This window comes from Protomyctophum bolini (assembly GCF_963924005.1).
Source record: "Protomyctophum bolini genome assembly, chromosome: 5".
In the NCBI taxonomy this organism is placed as follows: domain Eukaryota; kingdom Metazoa; phylum Chordata; class Actinopteri; order Myctophiformes; family Myctophidae; genus Protomyctophum; species Protomyctophum bolini.
The window spans coordinates 40,497,611-40,517,115 of NC_137866.1; the positions used below are offsets into that span (position 1 = coordinate 40,497,611).

Here is a 19,505-nt window from a genome sequence, read left to right on the forward strand (position 1 = left end):
TTTGGTGAAAATCTTTAATGGATATACACAATAGCAATGATTTATTCATAATACTGGTTTATGGTAACAGTTCATCACAAGCAAGATACAATTTAACTGTAAAATGGAACACAAATCAAATCCTCAGATACATCAGTCATTTTAAATTGTTTTTAATCATTTGATTTCAGTTTAATTTAATTAATTCACCAACGAATGCTAGACACGTATTGATATAATTTAAAAACTGCATCAATACATGTCAAGTGAATTAAGTGAAGGTTATTCTCTCAGTAAAGTCATTATTCAAACAGACAAAGACTGGGTGGTAATGCTATTAGACACTTTTTCAAACAGTACCAGTCAAATAGTAAAAAGGGGGGAAATGACATTGTGTAATTTAAGTTCTAAAATGAAACTTGAGAGAGCAAATAAAATATTGAGTGCAATTGAAATGCACATAAATGTAGAGGTAATATTGTGCTTTTCTTTTAAAGTTAGAATTTAAATTAGATCACCTAAATATCTTAAGTGTCAACCACTTCAAATAACATTTGATGGTCATATTAAGTCTAATCTTCCTCTAGAAACTATTTGTAGTCCTTATTATAAAAGATTGCATTTTTACAGGTCCTGGTGATCCCAAAAAAAGTCCAATTTCTGTGGTTTCTCCAAGATCTTTCAAGCATTTATCATTTTCAAAAACCTATCTAGGCTTGTGAAGTTCTTAGTTTTAATGGAATATTGGCAATATGGGAAATGTAAGAAAGCAACACTGAGCAATAAGGCCTCAATGTCAGGAATGTTTATGCAATACAAATATAAAACTTAAAATGTATTTGCATGCAGTGTGGCATTGAATAAGGCAGCAATAGATGTAAAATAAAATACATCACTTTTCTATTGGAACTGTACTTTTTCTGCTGTTTCTGCTTGCCATTATCACGGGATGTGAGCTCCCATCAATCACTGCCAATTAAATAAGATAATATAAACATTTCAACAGTGGTTCAATAAAAATACCATTTCAGGGTGTTTTGCACTTACACATAAATATAATGTATATTTTAGTAGAACCCAACCAATATATCGGTCTGACCATTATTTGACTTCATGTCACTGGTCTAAAAGTTTAAATTTTAGTAAAAAATGTTTAATTAAATGTTGTCCTATAGAAACTTTAGTCAAAGCCAGGTTTTTCAAATTGATCGAAAATGTTTGCATTTTTTGACAACTTCGTGCAAACATCAGCAAACAGTGGGCCAAGACTCTCTATATTTAACTCTGTAGTTAACCTTTAGTTAGCCTTTATGCCCAACAAAGTGAATAACTGTAAACATACTGCAGTCCCACTCAAATGTGGTGTGCTTGTACAACACTTGTATATTTTATATCAACTTGTGAATGGTTACATCTTTAGTATCCAGTGTTCATGTCACTAAAAGACCATTCTGAAATTCTCATCTCAACAGTCAGACCCTGCCTCTTAAAGGGCAACTTTACCGATTTTTAACATGAATCCAAATCATTCTATTGTGGAAAAATGTGTAAAATGGCGCTTTTCGGCATGGTTTATATGAACTGACAGCCATGTAACCAGAGTTCTGAACACAGAATACTTTAGTAAGCATGATTTATACTCAACACCACGCCAGTGTTGTGCACCTAAAATAGCAGATCCACAAGCTCACATGTCACGGATGTGACGCATTGTGAGCTTGTAGATCAGCTATTCTCAGTGCACGACGCCCACACACAATTAAGTATAACCCAAGCGGTATGTCACATTTAGTTCGACAGGGTGTCCCTCTCACAATAGAACGATGGCATTCAGATTAGAAATCAGCAAAGTTGCAGTTCAAAGTCACGCCAAATACATCAGCTAGTTTGTTTCCATGTCAAACTCTACCATAAAGGAGGCATGTCATTTGTGACACGCCAACTTCTGTGGGAATGGGATTTTACAGCAACACTTGGACTCCTGTAATAGTGTCAGTCTACTGTAGTTATTACGGTAAAAAGTGGGTGGAGTAGAGGGACAAGGCTGGTAGGAAACTCAGAGCAGTACACATCTACGCCTTTTCTTAGGTTCAGGGGGCTCCAGTGCCGCCAGTATGGCCTCATCAAACACATTCTTTAATCCTTTCTGTGGAAACAAAACATTCACATTCAAAAACAGTACCACCTCTCAGAAATCATTGGTGAACACGGCCAGGGAATAGATAGATTAAAATTCCACTTGGACTGGAGCAGAGGACTTTATTCAAATTCAGTACAAGATTCCCCCATAACCATCAACTTGTCTGTATAAGGACAAGTGCTAATGGAAAACGTTCATCTGGCAAGGGAAAAAGAATGGATCTAGAAATACAGACAGGATATCGAATAAAACCTGATTTATACTTAGTTGTGAAATAGCAGATCTACAAGATCTGTTGTGCCACCAACAAATGCCAATCTAAAAGGTCACATCAGCAAGCTTGAAGATCTGCTATTTCCACGCACACAACTAAGTATAACTTTGGCTTAATAGCTTTGTAAGGACACAAACAAAATAGTATAACCCGGAGTTAATAACAGCATTTAAAAATGAAAATACATCTACTATGCACAACCAAATGTAAACGTTTATTCATACTTCATCGCACAACTCTCAGTGCGACAAAAATGAAGTACCCTACTATTCTACATCATTATATCATCAAGTGACAAAGTATAAATTAAGCCGGTATTGAGAACAGAGAGAGATGAAAAGTAAAGATTGGCACGGTTATGATAAAGGACAAGGCAGCATGGGCGAATTGAGATTAGACCGAGTTCAAACAAAAGCAGACATGAACAGAAGATGGTGGAGTGTTAATAGGCATACATTTCAGATGGGCATTGTGATTATTTCGGTGACAAAAAGACATTTCTTTACTGTGAATAAGCAGCAGACAAGAGGCAAAGCGATACTGAAGGAGACATCAGAACAGACAGCACTTTCTCTTTCTCTGAGTTTCAGGGGGCTCTAAAGCGGCTAGGATAGCCTCATCGAAAACGTTCTTCAGTCCCCGCTACAGTAGGAGAAAAGGGGGAGGAGATAAGTGAACAACACTGGAGTTAGAGGCCAAGTCGGAAGGAGTTAGCAAAGAAGACAGCCCGAGCACACCGTCAATGTCAGACGGGTGGAAACCTTTCATGTCCCAAAAGAAAAAGAAAAACCTGTGTTCCAATGGATACAATGTAGTTATTTAGTCACAAGCTCTTGTTAAAACTTTATTGGTTAAATATGAATAAAACCCAAAGGAAACAACTAACCCCTTTCAAGCTGGCGTCCCTATACTGGCCATGTCACTATAGGTGAAACTTTAAAAAGAATATTCAAAATATTTTCCAAAATAGCAAAATATGGAGATAAGGTTTCTGCCTCAGTGACCAGTTTTTTAGCAGGGTTAAGCTGGCAGCATACTTTTTACTTTATTTTCTTTTAAGGGGACAAAATAGTTGCATTAATGCTGCAGGCAGCATTAATGCAATTGTCTAATAGTGCTGGCCGATATGGACAAAATCTAATGTTTTTTTACCAAATACCTTAATATCAATATTGTGACAAACTGACAATATTATTTATTCTTCAGTTTGTCAAAACTAGCTGATCAAATAGCCGATCTACCGCTCACAACACATTGTAATCAAAAGGGGATGCTTTGTGAACTTGTACATCAGCTTTTTCTATAATTATGTTAATATAGAGCTTAGGTTATTAAAACCAGGAAAAGGAAATATAATATATAGAAAATCCTTTTACCTTTTCTAGTCGCTCATCATCATCATATCGATATAATATCAATACAGAGCTCTACTGTCTAACATTCATATGACACAAACATACCTCACCAACAATGTAAAATGTGATTTGATTTGTTGAATTTAAGGTCTTACCTGTGTCAGAGCTGAACACTCAACGTATTTGACAGCCTTAAGGTCCCGGGCCAGCTTCTCTGCCGTCTCAGGGGTGATGGGTTTCTGCTTGTTCTTGGCCAGCTTCTCCACTGTGGAGGGATCATCCCGCAGGTCTATCTGGGTTCCTACCAACAGGAAGGGGGTCTTGGGACAGTGGTGAGTTATTTCAGGAACCCACTGTTGAAAGACAGAGGCACAAATATTGTTAATTAAAGATGATTTATTCATTTATTGAAACCGCAATCACAGCAATGGGGCAGGGTTTGACAGCATGGATCATTGCAACCGCCAAACACCGCACAGGGGCATGTCATTTACCCGGCTATGAGCTCTCATCCTGGGCATGGACAGTACCAGTAAGACGCGCAAACGCGGGAAGCGAACAAGCAGCTCGTACATATTTGGGTTTTTTTAAGATTTTTTTTTAAGTTATTTTTTTTTAAGTTAAGTTATTTTTAAGTTAAGTTTTTAACTTAGCCATAACCATATAAGGAGTCCCCAAAGCAGCTATACATCCATATACGTCTAAATATGGAGTGTGTTGCATCAATGACAAACAAATCACTCAGCTCCATATATGGGCACAAAGGGGGGACGGACACACAGACATGATCTGCTAGGTCTCATAGTAAGTGCTCACTGCATTCGCAAACAGTGCCATGACCCGCCTGGACGTCACCTCACTCAGACCACAAAGTAAAAAAACAAGGCAGAATAGAGCTTCTGTTACTGCATTGCCTTTGTCTCCCTCAAATGTCTACATTAAACATGCAACACTGCCCTCTAGTGTCTAGATCTAGAATAATGAATCATAGCTCTGTGTTGAACATTGAGCTTTGAGAGTGACAGGTGCATGTGCAATGGTTGGTACTTGGTACCTGCTAATGTAATCACACATTGCATTTTTTGTTTGAGAATGAATTAATATTGGACCTTTGATAAAATAAAATAAAAGTACACAAAAAAGGAATTTATTTTCTTTTCTTTGGGCATCTATCCATGTCGCGAATATGACCACAGATATGCTCCAAAAGGGTGAAAACACATTTTTCATTTCAGCTCATCTTGAATGCCCTTGAGAGAACAAAGTTATTTTTACATTTGACAGAGGACAGTTGGTACATTAAGCAGCAGCAGCAAGGCAGGTTAATCATCAAACATATGGATGGGCAGCAGCTTAAAGGGACAGACGATTGGACTGAACTGATGGAACAGGCGTTATCAAAATTAATCCAGGATTAACATATTTTATGCATGACACATAAGAAAATTCATCTATTTACATTGTTGTACTCAAACAACTGGTTTAGTGATGTATAACGGAAATATATTTAATGCTATTTACAACAAGACAATACTTGTCTTTGTTCCATTATAATACAATGAAAAGATGTGTTATCGCTGGGCAAAAAAGGGTTTTTCAAATTAAGTACCGCTTTACTCCCAGACTTGCAGACTGCAGACTTGCAAAGAAAAGAATTCCAAGGCACAAAATATAAAGGATTTATTTTGAGCAAGGCAACAATATGATCAACGTGTATCGACCTAGAATGTCTTGCAGGGTCTGTCTGGTATTATGCAATTTTGTCTCTCTGTCTGGCTTCAGATAACTTGAGCATTTACGATTACCATTTTATGACCTTATTTTAGAATAATTTACAGTCGAAATTTAATCAAAAGGCATTAATTGTATAATCTATAGAACAATTGACATTAATCAATTATGAAAATGATTGTTATAATAATCATATAGGCCTACAAATAATCAAATCATAACATGATATTTTCGTGGAATGTTAACCCGTTAAATAATGAGCTTTAATTGACGTAGATCTCGGCCAATGGCGGTATAAGGAAATATCAGATAAGAGTATGCACTTGCATCACTTTTCCACAGGGACACGCCCCCCTCATCTAGACTGAGTGGCAAAACACTTTCCCCCCCATTCACAAGTTAATTGATTGTAGAACAGCTTCCCACCCAATAACGAGTTACGTTTTCATTGTTTAATTTGCATTTTTTTATAAGTTTTAAGTCTTACGGGGTTTCCATCAGACAGAGTGGGATAGATGACGTGTTTTGATTACGTCATCGGAAAAACATCCGACGTACTGGCATGCAAAGGGTTCTGGGAAATTGAGGCTTAATGTATTCCAATGGCGGCGGTGGCGTGCAGGGGGCACGTTCCTCCTCCGCTTTGTTGTTGCCACTTTGGATTATATTTCAACACTACGACAAGCAACTACACCATTTTAAAGCAGATTCTCATGAAAAGGAACGATGATGGCGTGGTCGTTAAATCCAGACAGCGAACGTGGCATTGCGATGTAATTAATTCCGCAGTCAAACTGTTAAGCAGCATGGAGTATTGGAGTTTGGAAGCGCTCGTTGGAAATCACTCAACAGTTCTGCGTACCACATAATGCAGGAGGCAGCAGGACATTGCGTTATTGAAAACGAGCGCTTCCAAACTGATAAAAAAGAATCACCTGCACGGAAGTTCTTGACATAAAGTATCTCATAACATGTCTATGGTGGATTTTTATGAAACAAAAATGTTGCAGATAGAAAGACGATAATTCAAGCTTTCCGTACAGCTGCAATGTTGGTGAGTTTAACGTCATTAGATGTGTCAAGTCCTTTTTAGCCACTAAGTAGGTGTTCCCGCATAACTTCCAGGTACGATGATGTCACGCACATAGCCTCTCACAGTGAGCTTATACTTACTGTATATTTGCCATTTTAGAAAAGTCTTGAAAGTGTTTGATCATCATTTAGAATTATGAAAAACGTTTGAGAACTACTGATTTGGAAGGCAATTTGTAGACTCGGCCTCAGTCTGTAATGGGCTAATAACCTGGAGGACAGGTGAACAGAATGGACCAACCTTCTCTTTCACGTTCTCAAAGGAGGAGGGTGAAACCACGGAGAAACAGACCAGGAACACATCTGTCTGAGGATAGCTCAGTGGTCGTAACCTGTCATAGTCCTCCTGGCCTGGCAACAGAACAGCAATAACAACATGTCACAAACTGGCAAAAAAAAATTCTTCCAGATGACAGTAAAGTGACAATTTAAAGGACTTTTAGGACGTTTTAATGCCTAAAGAAGTAGAAATGACGATTACTCAAAAGTAATCAACAAACTACTGTATAATATAAAAACTGGTAAAACGTGGTCAAATAATAAAAGAAAGAGGAAAACCTTGTAAAAATTGCCGATCTACAAGCTCCCAATGCCTCGCATTGTGAGGCGTTCTGACCTTGTATATCTGATTTGGCATTTTATTTTAAATGTGAATTTATTTTCAATTGTTTGTTTAAATCTTTCACCCATAATGTCCAAAATAGGGACACTGGATTGAAAAAAGTGGTTAAAGCCCGTTTTGTACCTCTTTGTATGAAGGTAGCCGAAGTATATATAACTAAACCTAAAGTACAGTATGAATCAAGACGTGATAAAGAGTCTTACCTGCTGTATCAAATAATCCTAGGGTGTAGGGTTCACCACCAATCATTACAGTTACTGCATAGTTATCAAACACCTGGAATCAAACAATGACAAAGAAGGAATGACAGTTAACACTAACGTTCACTCACTAAACTGTAATTAATCAAAAATATTTTTTACGATTAAAGGGTTTCCTTAATATTTTGCTAGTGTTTCACAGGTCAACAAAACTGTCCACTTGTACTGTACTTGTCGTTAATTTACTTGAGTTAAATTAACACTGTTTATTATTTCTTCATGGCATACTTTTGAGTGCAAAGGGATATTTTGTGTACTCACTGTTGGTACATATTCAGAGGGGAATTTGTTGGTTGTGTATGAAATCAATAGACAGGTTTTTCCCACGGCTCCGTCTCCAACCACAACACATTTGATAGTCTGCATGTCTGCGTTTACAAGACCTGATGGAGAACACACACAATTACCATCATGTTCTCAGCTGAGTCAAGTAAGTCACATCACATTCCGTTGCTGCTTATCAGGCAGAAACCTTGTATGTCCATAATTCAACTTTTTATGTTTATCATAAATGTCCTACTTTGTCACAAGCCTGTCACACAAAAATATCGATCTACAAGCTCAGAAGCTTGCAGCTCTGCGGATTTTTGACATTTTAAAGTGAAAGTGTGTCTGTAATAGGGGGTTGACACTAAGGTCTCAGAGACACTTGCCCACTTACCTGCAAGTACAGGTCATGTTCTACTCGCCCAAAGGTAATGCCCACTTGCAAGTAAATTGTTCACTATAAAACACATTTTTACTTTCTGGGGGTGTGTGCGCGATAAAAATAAAGTCACAGCTCAATATTATAATTATGCCAAATAACTACTTCATAGCTATGAATATAACTATGGGTGTGGCAACAGTGAAAACAGCACACTATAGGTAAACAGTGCTCTTAATGTACATTCCACAGACCAGTAGACAGAGCGCTCGGGCTACATTCAGGTGTTTACTGTTTAGACAGATATGTGTTTATAGACGATAGCCTAGTGACTTAATAACTACATTGGATGATCCATTCCCTGGAAAAGACTGACATTACAAGGTTTCATCCAGATTATTTATTTGTATAGGACATTTTACACACAGCAAACTCAGTGCTTCTCATTTAAAAGATACACATTAAAAAATGTATACGTTTATGCATTTCATACATACAAACTACAGCATAAACAACATCATAATTGCGACGGTAGGTCGCAGATTACTATGAAAACCTGCAAAACACGTCCGTCCCGTCAGTCAGGTCACGCCTCCATATATGGTTGTCAGCCCATCACGCCTCGTGACACACCACCGCACCATATTTGGTGACACTCCATACATGGCCATCTCCATATATGGTCAACGCTCCATATATGGCCGTCTCCATATATGCAGATCGCAACACTGACCTCATCAAACCCTGGATAGCCATACATGGAGAAGACTGGATCATCACCTAGATCTGCATATATGGAGCCGGCCAGCAACTCTACATCCGACCTCAAACCCTTAGATCTCCATATATGGAGCTGCCCAGTTTTGACATTCCATATGTTGATCTGACCTCATCAAACCCTGTACACTCAAAACACGCTCCATATATGGCCAGACCTCATCAAACCCTGTACTGTACACTCAAGACACGCTGAGGCTCCATATATGCCTTGGCCAGTACAGAATTCATTCCATATGTTGATCTGACCCCCCCATGCCAAAGCGCCAACACTGGCCCAGCAGTCTGCCCTGGGTGCACGGTGCACACTTCTCGCCCTCAGGGCGTCTTACTGGTGTATATATGTTTGTACAGGACTTTAAGAGATTTATAAAGTCCTGAAAACAGAATAAAACAAGAAATATAATTTGAACATCATCACTGGTTATCATTATCAAGTCTCTGGGATTTAAGTAGTGATTGACAGTTTGCATTAATCCACACATTCCAAAAATGCAGCACTTTAGTACCCCACCCAACAAATAACTGTATCTCTCTCTCTCTCTCTCTCTCTCTCTCACACACACACACACACACACACAAAAACACACACAGGCCTGTGAAAATAAGCAGGCTGCTTTGACAGATTATATGTCGTTTCAGGCAGTTTAGTGGTCCCAGAGAATTGGACCATGGTGACAGTGACCATCTTCACCACATGCAGATGTTACTGTAGCTACAGTTATAGTGTCTGATTATATGAGAGATGCTATTATTGATTACTGATTAACTGACTGCTTTATTATAGGCACAAGCAGTGATTGTCACAACAATTAATCACTGTGCTCTGCTCTGCTGCCTGTCACATCTAATAACCAATCATCTTTGCTTTACCAGCAGCTGCCTTTACCAGCCGAGCAATTAACGAATGGATCAATCAATCAATCACATGATCTACAATCTTCATCCATAAACCCATCAACTATAATTTTCTTCCTCCACAGTGAAGCTAATGCTAACTGTAGCAAGACAGTTTAACATCAACACGAGCTTGCCGACTACTACCGTTGAGCCTTTAGTTGTGAACCCCCGGCTAACACGCATTGTAAATAAGAAGGTGAATTGTACGTGTAGTATTGATGGTAGGTTATTGATTATACAGTTTACAGTACCTGATGTGATGTGTGTTTTTTGTTTTTTCTCTAGCCGGGCGTTGGCAGCAGCAGTTTGAGGCGGTGACGTCAACCTCTAGTGTTTCTTCTTCTTGTCGTTTATTTCCAGCAGAACAGAGGCGCAGTACTGCCACTGCCCCCTATAGTCCAAAAGGCTTCAGGCACCATACTGAGATACAGATACTGAATACTGATACAGTATAATTGACTCAGACTCAGACCTATACAGAGCAGCCTAGCAGGGTCTTCTCTTCTCTTCTCTTCTCTTCTCTTCTCTTCTCTTCTCTTCTCTTCTCTCTTCTGGTGGTCCCATCCCTCTCTCCGGGCATAACATATTTTCAATTGGGGGGTCTAATACATGGCAATCTACCTAGGGGTTTTAGACCAGTGCTTCACTTCAGAGCAAAGTGGGGTCCTTTACTGAAATTGACAGAATAGCCTCCCCCTACTGGTGGACTTCATCATAGCATTGAAGATAACTATAGGCTAAAAAACAAACAAAACACAAACATGATTAGGATATAATATGACTGTTGATTTTAGAGCTACTTAAAGGGATATCATGCTGTCGTCTATCAATTTTTGCTAAATGCAATGATGATACGATATATAAATAGAGATAACCTGACAAAATTTGAAGTTGTGTCCCTTGCACCAGTACTTTGTGTAGTCCCTGTAGTGAGCATCATAGTGGCAGGAAATTGTCACAGAACCCCCTGATCCTGCTGTCACCAGTGCTGGAGCAGAGAGCTGAGCTGAACCCGCTTCCAACCTCATTAGTATGAGCAGATTGAGGAACGGAGCTACAAAATGCACAAAAACAACATTTCACCAACATCAAAGGATACAAATTCAAGCATTCCTCTATTCTGCCATTAGGGAGCTATTTCAAATCCCTAACAAAATGCCCTCATTACCTTTGAGGAAGCTCATGTGAAGCCCACATATCTTCATGATGTGGATGTGAAGGAGCCTGCAGAAAACTATTTACAGTATACTGTAAAAAAAAAAACAAAAAAAAAAAGCCTCTACGCAGGCCCTAGATAGGGCCTAAATTAGCCAATTGATCACATCTGATCACCCCTAGATCTCCATATATGGAGCTGGCCTGTTCTGACATCACAATGTTGCTCTACAATCTACATCTACATAGACTCCATATTTGGGCATGCCTGACAAAGAACTCCATAGTATATGGGCAAAAAGGGACACAGACATAACTAGAAATGCACTCTGTCGAGCTGCCAACTTGCGGCAGCTTAATATGCCACGTACGTTACCAGTCGGCTAAAGGGCCATGGCCTGATAGGCAAGCAGCAACGCACCTATAGCCTACAAATATAGCATACAAACTCATGTTATGAACTGTATGGTGCTAAAATTGTTAACTTACAGACTCCTATATGACCTGAAACGAGAAACGATTTATACTATAGTCACAAGGATGCATGAGACCACATAATGTCCTGTTCTAATGGCTCAACTCCCACATGATCATATGAAAAACTTGGCCCGTTTAGTGAGAGGAATAGTTCATAGGGTATTCACAAATCACAATTTGATTGATCTGCCTGGTAGTACAGTATATTGATCTCTCAAAAGTGTGTTATGTCAAAACACACATATTACTACTACTACTCTTTTGTCTATCTCTGGCAGACATGTGATCAAGATGAATCAGGCGGCAGAAATAAATAAACCTATTCTGGGATGAACATTGGGTGTAATAAATAGCCTATATCCAAACAAGCTTGTAGATCGCTATTTTCAGTGAAGACGTAGAGGTGGAGTATAGACCCCTGGGGGACTACTCCAGTGAACGAAGGGTTTAAGTGGCTGAACTAAAGTAAAACCTCTTCTTCTTTTCCAGCCTCTGTGACATTTCCTCAATGTTTTGTAATTGCAGAGAGACACCGTGCGACTGCGAACAAACAGGCAGGGTTGTTGTCACAGAAACGACCTCTTTCATTACTTCTGCTCTCAAGAACCCAGCAGTTTTCTGCTGAGTCCAGCATATCTTTTATTAAATATCACATTCACACATTTCATTGAGATAAAGTGGGCTACCTTATAATGGGCTGTAACGCGATTAGATTAGGTGCAGATTACGTTATATTACAATGCAAACTCCACTTCATGACATATCACAGCCTGCTTTTGATCGCGTTAAGAGCCAAGCATATTTATCTTTATTTATCAAGATTCAACAAGCTACTAAATACTTTTGGAAAAGTATTTTCTTTTTCCGCTTACTTATGTGAGATGTATAAGATAACAATTTCTGAAACCTCCTAGCAGGTATAACAAAAGTACAGAAGCTGACATTTCATTCATATTATTTCTCTTGATTCCCGGCATATGACATTACAAACTTTATATAATAGGAATAGCTACATTTGACCTCTTGCTTATGCTTATTGCATTATATGAGATAACAGAACATAACAGAACATAACCACTTATATACCCTATATACTTAGTCGACCGGAGGACCCCAGGGCTCTATACTAGATTGCCTTTCCCTTCACACCAAATATATTTGATGAAAATAGCAGATGTAAAATTTGGTATTTTCGCCGGATGTTCGTCCCCAAAATATAGACGCTGTATGATTCATGTGGTTAATAGGTTAATCAAATAATACTTTTTACAAAACAGCATAGTTGGTGAATTATAGAAAGATATCAGACATGGTAGGCATTTAATATGATCCTATTTTCTAAGATTTCCATATTCACTAATCATTATCAGGCTTTCTGTGGTTCTGTAATTGCGCTCGTTGGACATTTCATTATCAGTCAAGGAGAAATGCTAAACTGGCAATGTGTGCATGAAAATAAAAAAGTATGATAGGTAATCATACAGTACATTGGTTCTTATGTTGGCACATTTGATAATCCTTTGTGAAACAATCTTTAGCAAATAAACCTTTTTGGCAAAAGTCCCATGTTAGGAAGAATCGAGCAAACTGTGTGAGTATAAAAGTGAGACCTTGTAGACTGAATTGTACACTGTCTGCAATCATGGGGAAGGTTCTCATTGTGGCTGGTAAGTTAACTGAAATGCATGTTGTACTTACTTTAAACCTTTCTTGAAATGATAATGTGGTTAAAGGCTTATAGTTCACCCAGAACTTACTTATTTTCTATCAATTACATCAAATTATTGTCTCAATGCAACAAAAACAAAAAAGAAAATTAATTCAAGGCTTCACAGGGTGTGTAATTGATAGAAAATAAGCACTGTTTTGGGCAAACTACTGCTTTAAAGGTGATGTTTAGTAAAAATGAGTGTTAAAGCTACATATCACTTTCACGTATGTAAAAAACATATTATTTTGAGAATTTGTATGGTAGAGTATATATATGCAATTGAATTGAATTGAATGGTGATTGTAGTTGGTCTACCTGCTCTTCTATTGAGATATTTAGACCCGGTGGTACAGTATGGTAGGGCCACTACTGGTTAAGTGGTGCATGCCTGAAAGTCAAAAAGCAATATTTCCCCTGAGCAAGCAGCAGGCATGCTCTGGTACAGTAGCTCACTGGCAACAGGTTCAGCATTTGCACAGGGGATCCGGGTTAAAATCATCCCAGATCAGAGGACAGGGAAATTAAAGGGTGCAGCTTTAAATAGCCCTATATAGCTATTCTGATCGTGATTATTGCAATAGTGGTTCAGTAACAGGGGCCTCCCTGTCATTCTCCAGCTCAGGAAAATACATTTAGAAGTCGGGGTACTCATTTCATTCAATCAGGAGAGAGAACTCATACACTAAACAAGTGTATTTGGAAGTGATATGTAAATAAATCAGCTAGCACCTTTACTGCAGTCATAAACAGAAGATAATTTAAGCTGTAAGATGCAATCAGATTTTAATGGATTTTGATTTTAGTTTAAGCTGACTTTTCTTCTTTTTCCCCCAGCTCTGGCTCTGTTGCTGCATGCGCAGCTCGGTGAGTTTTCTCTACAGTTTCAGAACAATAATGCACTATTTATTTAATTGGATGGAGGACATATTCAGTCTTCATTGGTCTCTTTTTTATATAACATTATGGATAGTAATGGACATATGTTATTTGCATAAATCAATACTATTGAGCACCCTTTATGTCTGTGTGTTGGTTAAAACAATATTGAACCAATGGAAAGTAGTGAAAAGTGCTTCAGACAAAACCTCTTAACTCAAGTAATTGCCATATATTATCTGAATACTGTCTTTAGGTACCCTTTTGGCAGCCAAATCAATGCATATCATTGGCATGAAATAGTTTGCAGGGATGTTAAAATGTCAAATGTATTGCTGTATTTAATGGTCATCACAGGGTCATCCTACATCCTGTCATGTTACTTCACCAACTGGGCCCAGTACAGACCACCTCCCATGGTCTACTTCCCCACCGACATCGACCCGTGTCTGTGTACCCATCTGCTGTACGCCTTCGCCACCATCAAGAACGGCAAGCTGGCCACCTATGAGTGGAATGATGTGACTCTGTATGGACAGTTCAACGCTCTGAAGAACCAGTGAGTCACAAGGACGCACGCACGCACGCACGCACGCACACACACACACACACACACACACACACACACACACACACACACACACACACACACACACCTTTTAAATACAAAACTCTATTAAGTTATTTCGAATTAAGTACAGAAGTTGTACGATCAGAATCTATTCAAAGCACAGAATAACGCTAATACAAAAAATATATTGTATATGTTATTGACATGTATTATAATGATTGATGCATTTAATGTGTAATGTTTGTATTATAACTATTTGATATAGTCCACTGCTGGACAGCTTGTGACCGCCTCCCCCTCCAATATTAGGCAATATGGACATTATGTATAACAATACACCCTAATCTGTGACTATATATTGTTAATCTCAATCTTCAAAGTAACAAGAAAATATTTGTCTTCAAAATGTAGTGGAATAGAAATAGCCAATAAAGTAGCAGAACATGTAAATGCTCAGGTAAAGTACTGTGCAAGTCCCTCAAAACTGTACTCAAGTACAATACTTATACAAACATAAATGTACTTAGTTATTTTCCACCATGGAACTGCAGAGGTAATATGTCAAAATTATTTGATGCAGTTCATAATCACTGTGGCATAACATTTATTGTTGGGCAGGAATGGAGACCTGAAGACCATGCTGTCTGTTGGAGGATGGAACTTTGGCTCTGCTGGGTGAGTGGCTGATGTGCATACCTTCTATACAACCTACTGTATGTTTTCAATTAAAACAAACATTATTTGATATAATCCTTGACTGGTATAGTTTTCAATATAACGACTTCTCTATCTCGTATTTTAGCCGGTAGTGTCTGTTAACGACACTCGCACCAAAATAACAATACAAGCATCGGAAATGCACAAGAAATTACATTGATGTTACATTCCAAAATAACCTCTGTGCCAGGACAATGCAGCGTTCATTTTGGTTTGAAAACTGAATGACTTTAATCAATCTATGCTCCACTGACAGGTTCTCCCAAATGGTGTCCAACTCTGCTAACCGTCAGACCTTCATTGACTCAGTCATCTCCTTCCTGAGGATGTATGAGTTTGATGGACTCGACATCGACTGGGAATACCCAGGAAACAGAGGAAGCCCATCTCAGGATCAGCACCTGTACTCCGTTTTCCTTGCGGTTCGTTAGCAGCCACATCTAAGTTAAAATAAGTTATGCTTGATATGATAAATGTATTTAATACTTTACCCAACAAATGAATAATGGTGTGTTTACATCCATTTTCCACCAGTTATCTGGAGTTGGGTCACAGAGGTATAAGAGTTTTTAGCAGAGAATACCAGACTCCCTTTCCAGGGCTACATACAGTAATTGGCTAACTCTGGGGGATCCCTAGGCGTTCCAAGGCCAGTGTGGTTCTTGGTCTGCTCCGTGGTCTCTTCCCAGTGGGGAAAGTGCCTGGAAAACTGACCTGGGGACCACCCAGGAGGCATTAGATGCTTCCTGACATATAGATAGGATGATTGAATCACGTTAACTGTCTCCTCTCCATGCAAAGGAGCAGTAAACAAGGATGTCAGCATGTGAAAACAGTGCTACTACTTGAATTTAAAAGTCTTGTGTTTCTGTTTCAGTAGTTCAATCAATACTATATTGTCTTCTACCCGATGACATTAAACAGGAGCTGAAATCTGCCTTCGAGGCCGAGGCTAAGAAGACCAACAGACATCGTCTCCTGGTATCCGCTGCTTTGGCCGCCGGCAAGGGCACCATTGACTCTGCTTATGAGATTGAGAGCATTGGCCAGTAAGCATGTGACGATATAATACATATTATGTCCTTCTAATAATATTCACAATTTCATTATTGATTAGAGTTACAAAACGTAACTAAGTTTCAGATTTTCATTCCTATTCTGTTGATGTGATGAATGTATGGTGGTGCTCACATGCTCTTCTCCACATCCCAGGTCTCTGGATATGATGAACATCATGTCTTACGACTACCACGGATCATGGGACCCCTTCACAGGCGAGTGCAGCCCCCTGTTCAGGGGCCCCAACGACGACGGTGGCTTCATCTATTTCAATATTGTGAGTAGAAAAATGTCTGCAGTTCAGTGGGGATTGCCACACATGTACAATGCAGAAAAGTATATAGAAATACCACAGTGTAGACATATCTGGATATTGACTTAAAAGTACAAAAGTATTAGGATCAAAATAATTAAAGTATCAAAACAAATTAGGCCTACTCATATAGATTAGACATTATTTCAGAATAATAAGTATTACTTATACTTCATGTAGTATAATTAATGATAATGTATTTGTTGGTTATATTTTATATTGCTAATCTCATCCTGCAAAGTAATTGAGTTATCACATAGTAGTCTCATGGTAGTGGTACATTTGCCATGTAGTATCGTATAACATGGAAATAGTCAAGTAATACTAGCACCTCAAAATTACAGTATAGTTACAGTAGAGTAAATCAATTTGGTTAATACTTTCCACTACTGAAGAGTGCAAATGTTGAAAACCGAAAACATGATAGCGTTTTGTTAAATACCTGTTTAACTGCAACACTGTTGTGCTCTGTTCCAGGACTACACCATGAACTACTACAAGAACCAGGGCGCCCCAGCGGAGAAGCTGCTCATTGGTTTCCCAACCTATGGTGCCTCGTTCACCCTCAGGAACCCTGCCGTCCATGGCGTGAAAGCCCCCATCGCTAAAGCTGGAACTCCAGGGAAGTACACCCAGGAGGCTGGAGAGCTGGCTTACTTTGAGGTACGTGTACGGTGACCAGATGTCTCAGTTTGACTGGGATTCATTTCCACAGGTTCAAGTTAGTTTCCAGAGTTCCGACAAATATCTCTAAAACACTACAGAATTGTTCCAGCTTTCACCATAGTCAAAATAATAACACTTTTCAGTCTGTATGTTTGTCATGTTCTGTTCATAAGAAAGGTAAAAGTAAGTAAAGAAAGGTGTCACTAGGTGTGCTACAGTAAATACTAAGCTAAATTCAAGAGATTCTATTATAGAGCCCTGGTGGACAGCAGTCCATATACATATTATATATATATATATATTAGGGTTTACATGCAGTGCTAATAAAGTTTTCGTCAAAATTACAGATCTGTGGATTCTTGGAAGGAGCAACTCAGGTTTGGAACTCACCTCAGGACACCCCATATGCCTACAAAGGAAACCAATGGCTGGGCTATGACAACGAGAAGAGCTTCCAGATCAAGGTAAGGAAGCAATAGCAATTCATATGCATGTACATGTTGTACATGCCATGCCATGATAAGATATTATTACTATACACTATACAGTATGTTTGTGATAGGTTGAAAGCACTGTTTTGTTATATGCAATAAGCATAACATATCACTGAAATCAACACGAAATAGTGTATGACAATGACAAATGACAAATGACAAATGACAACATTTGTTAAGTGCTTTGTTATTTCTTCTTTTCTCAATTATTGAGAGTTGAGACTTTTATTGATCCCTGAGGGACACCAGTAAACAAATGAATTGTTTCAAGTATTTAATTGCCACTAATTGTAGTCTTGACTCATTTGATGGGAGCAAATGCATGTGAATATTCTCAACCCTTTTCATTTCAAGGATCTCCAGTTTCAAACTGTAAATGTATTACCCCATGCACGAACCCCCATAACTCTCAGACTTATAGACCTGTAATGGTTGGTCCTTTGGTTCCTAACTATCAATAATTTACCTGGAGACCCCCTGGAACCCTCAGAAGGACCCCAGGGTTCCCAGCCCAGACCCCACGTTGAGAACTGCTGCTGTACGGGACATCTCTTGCATATTTATCATAATATTTCAGTATTGTTTATTCATGACCTGTCTGTAGGTTGACTGGCTGAAGAAGAACAACTTCGGTGGTGCCATGGTGTGGACCCTCGACATGGATGACTACAAGGGCACATTCTGTAACCAGGGAAAATACCCTCTGATCAATGTTCTGAAGAAGAGCCTCGGTCTGGAATCAGCATGTAAGAATCTAAATCTAAAATAAAGTACCGGTGTGAACTGGTATGTGCACACATTCTGAGGAGATTTAATCACCTTGGGAAAACGTTGAGCGAAAACAGCTTTGGTGTTGAGGGAAAAACTCAATGGACATATAGAGCCCTGGGTTTAGGGCTTAATTTGTTGCACAATTATCACTATATCAAAAATATGCAACATTATAATACAAACAATACATACAAAAGTGTTGACGTGACGTCAACTAATCAACTATAATACTTATTTCCAGCTTGCAAAGCTCCAGCCACACCCCTCCCCCCAGTGCCAGGTGCTTCCACCACCAGCGGTGGCGCTGCCGCTACAACAACTAAACCCATCCCAACCAAGCCTAGCGGAGGTGGCGGGTCCAGCGGAGGTGGAGGATCCAGCGGAGGCGATTCTGGCTTCTGCCAAGGAAAGTCCGGTGGGCTGTACCCAGACCCAACAAACAAGAATGCATTCTACGAGTGCAGCCAGGGCAGGACCTACCTCCAGCATTGTGCCAGCGGCCTGGTCTTCGACACGTCCTGCAAATGCTGCAACTGGGCCTAAAAGCCATATGGTTACAGATTGACTAGTTAACTGCTCAAGAGGCAGGAAGCCTCTCTGTTTTGAATTTGTTAACTCTTCAGATGGATAACTATGTTGAATGTGACTCTGTCCTCTTGAGTGGTTGATTTAGAAAGCAATCCAATAAACATTGCAGTTGCTGAAAATGTTTTGTATTCACTTTCTTTGCTGGTGATGATTATATCAAGTGCAATGACACAACCATGCACACACACACACACACACACACACACACACACACACACACACACACACACACACACACACACACACACACACACACACACACACACACACACACACACACACACACACACACACACACACACACACACACACACACACACACACACACACA

General features: G+C 39.1%; 2 protein-coding genes across 4 annotated transcripts; one reads left to right on the forward strand and one right to left on the reverse strand.

Annotated features, from left to right (window-relative positions):
• Position 1: 1 nt before the first annotated feature.
• On the reverse strand, positions 2–10,113 carry LOC308315472 (cell division control protein 42 homolog). 3 transcript variants are annotated; one of them, XM_080763465.1, is made up of 7 exons: positions 10,028–10,113; positions 7,715–7,836; positions 7,397–7,469; positions 6,813–6,922; positions 3,904–4,101; positions 2,900–3,035; positions 2–2,125 (listed from the first exon to the last, which is right to left on the reverse strand). In XM_080763465.1, the coding sequence occupies exons 2-6, from the start codon at positions 7,817–7,819 to the stop codon at positions 2,946–2,948; spliced, it is 576 nt and encodes a 191-aa protein (XP_080619591.1). In that variant the 5' UTR covers positions 7,820–7,836; positions 10,028–10,113; the 3' UTR covers positions 2–2,125; positions 2,900–2,945. The 3 variants fall into 3 exon arrangements, with proteins under 3 accessions (XP_080619591.1, XP_080619589.1, XP_080619590.1); XM_080763463.1 differs by lacking the exon at positions 2,900–3,035; XM_080763464.1 differs by lacking the exon at positions 2–2,125 and having other exon boundaries at positions 2,589–3,035.
• Positions 7,865–19,129, forward strand: LOC308315118 (acidic mammalian chitinase-like; the record flags this gene model as incomplete). The annotated part of the gene is made up of 14 exons (XM_080762954.1): positions 7,865–7,883; positions 9,860–9,979; positions 10,062–10,151; positions 12,947–13,075; positions 13,954–13,983; positions 14,353–14,554; positions 15,185–15,241; positions 15,540–15,705; positions 16,208–16,332; positions 16,496–16,619; positions 17,133–17,318; positions 17,669–17,785; positions 18,420–18,561; positions 18,828–19,129. The coding sequence occupies 14 exons, from the start codon at positions 7,865–7,867 to the stop codon at positions 19,127–19,129; spliced, it is 1,809 nt and encodes a 602-aa protein (XP_080619080.1).
• Between the last annotated feature and the right edge of the window lie 376 nt (positions 19,130–19,505).

Bases quoted from the DNA above. Each gene is read 5' to 3' on its own strand.
- LOC308315472 (XM_080763463.1), bottom strand. From the start codon at position 7,819: ATGCAGACTATCAAATGTGTTGTGGTTGGAGACGGAGCCGTGGGAAAA. The intron at 6,923-7,396 runs GTAAGACTCTTT...TTCTGTTGCCAG, and splicing joins AGGATTATTTGATACAGCAG to GCCAGGAGGACTATGACAGG. The intron at 2,126-3,903 runs GTAAGACCTTAA...TTGTTTCCACAG, and splicing joins AGTGTTCAGCTCTGACACAG to AAAGGATTAAAGAATGTGTT.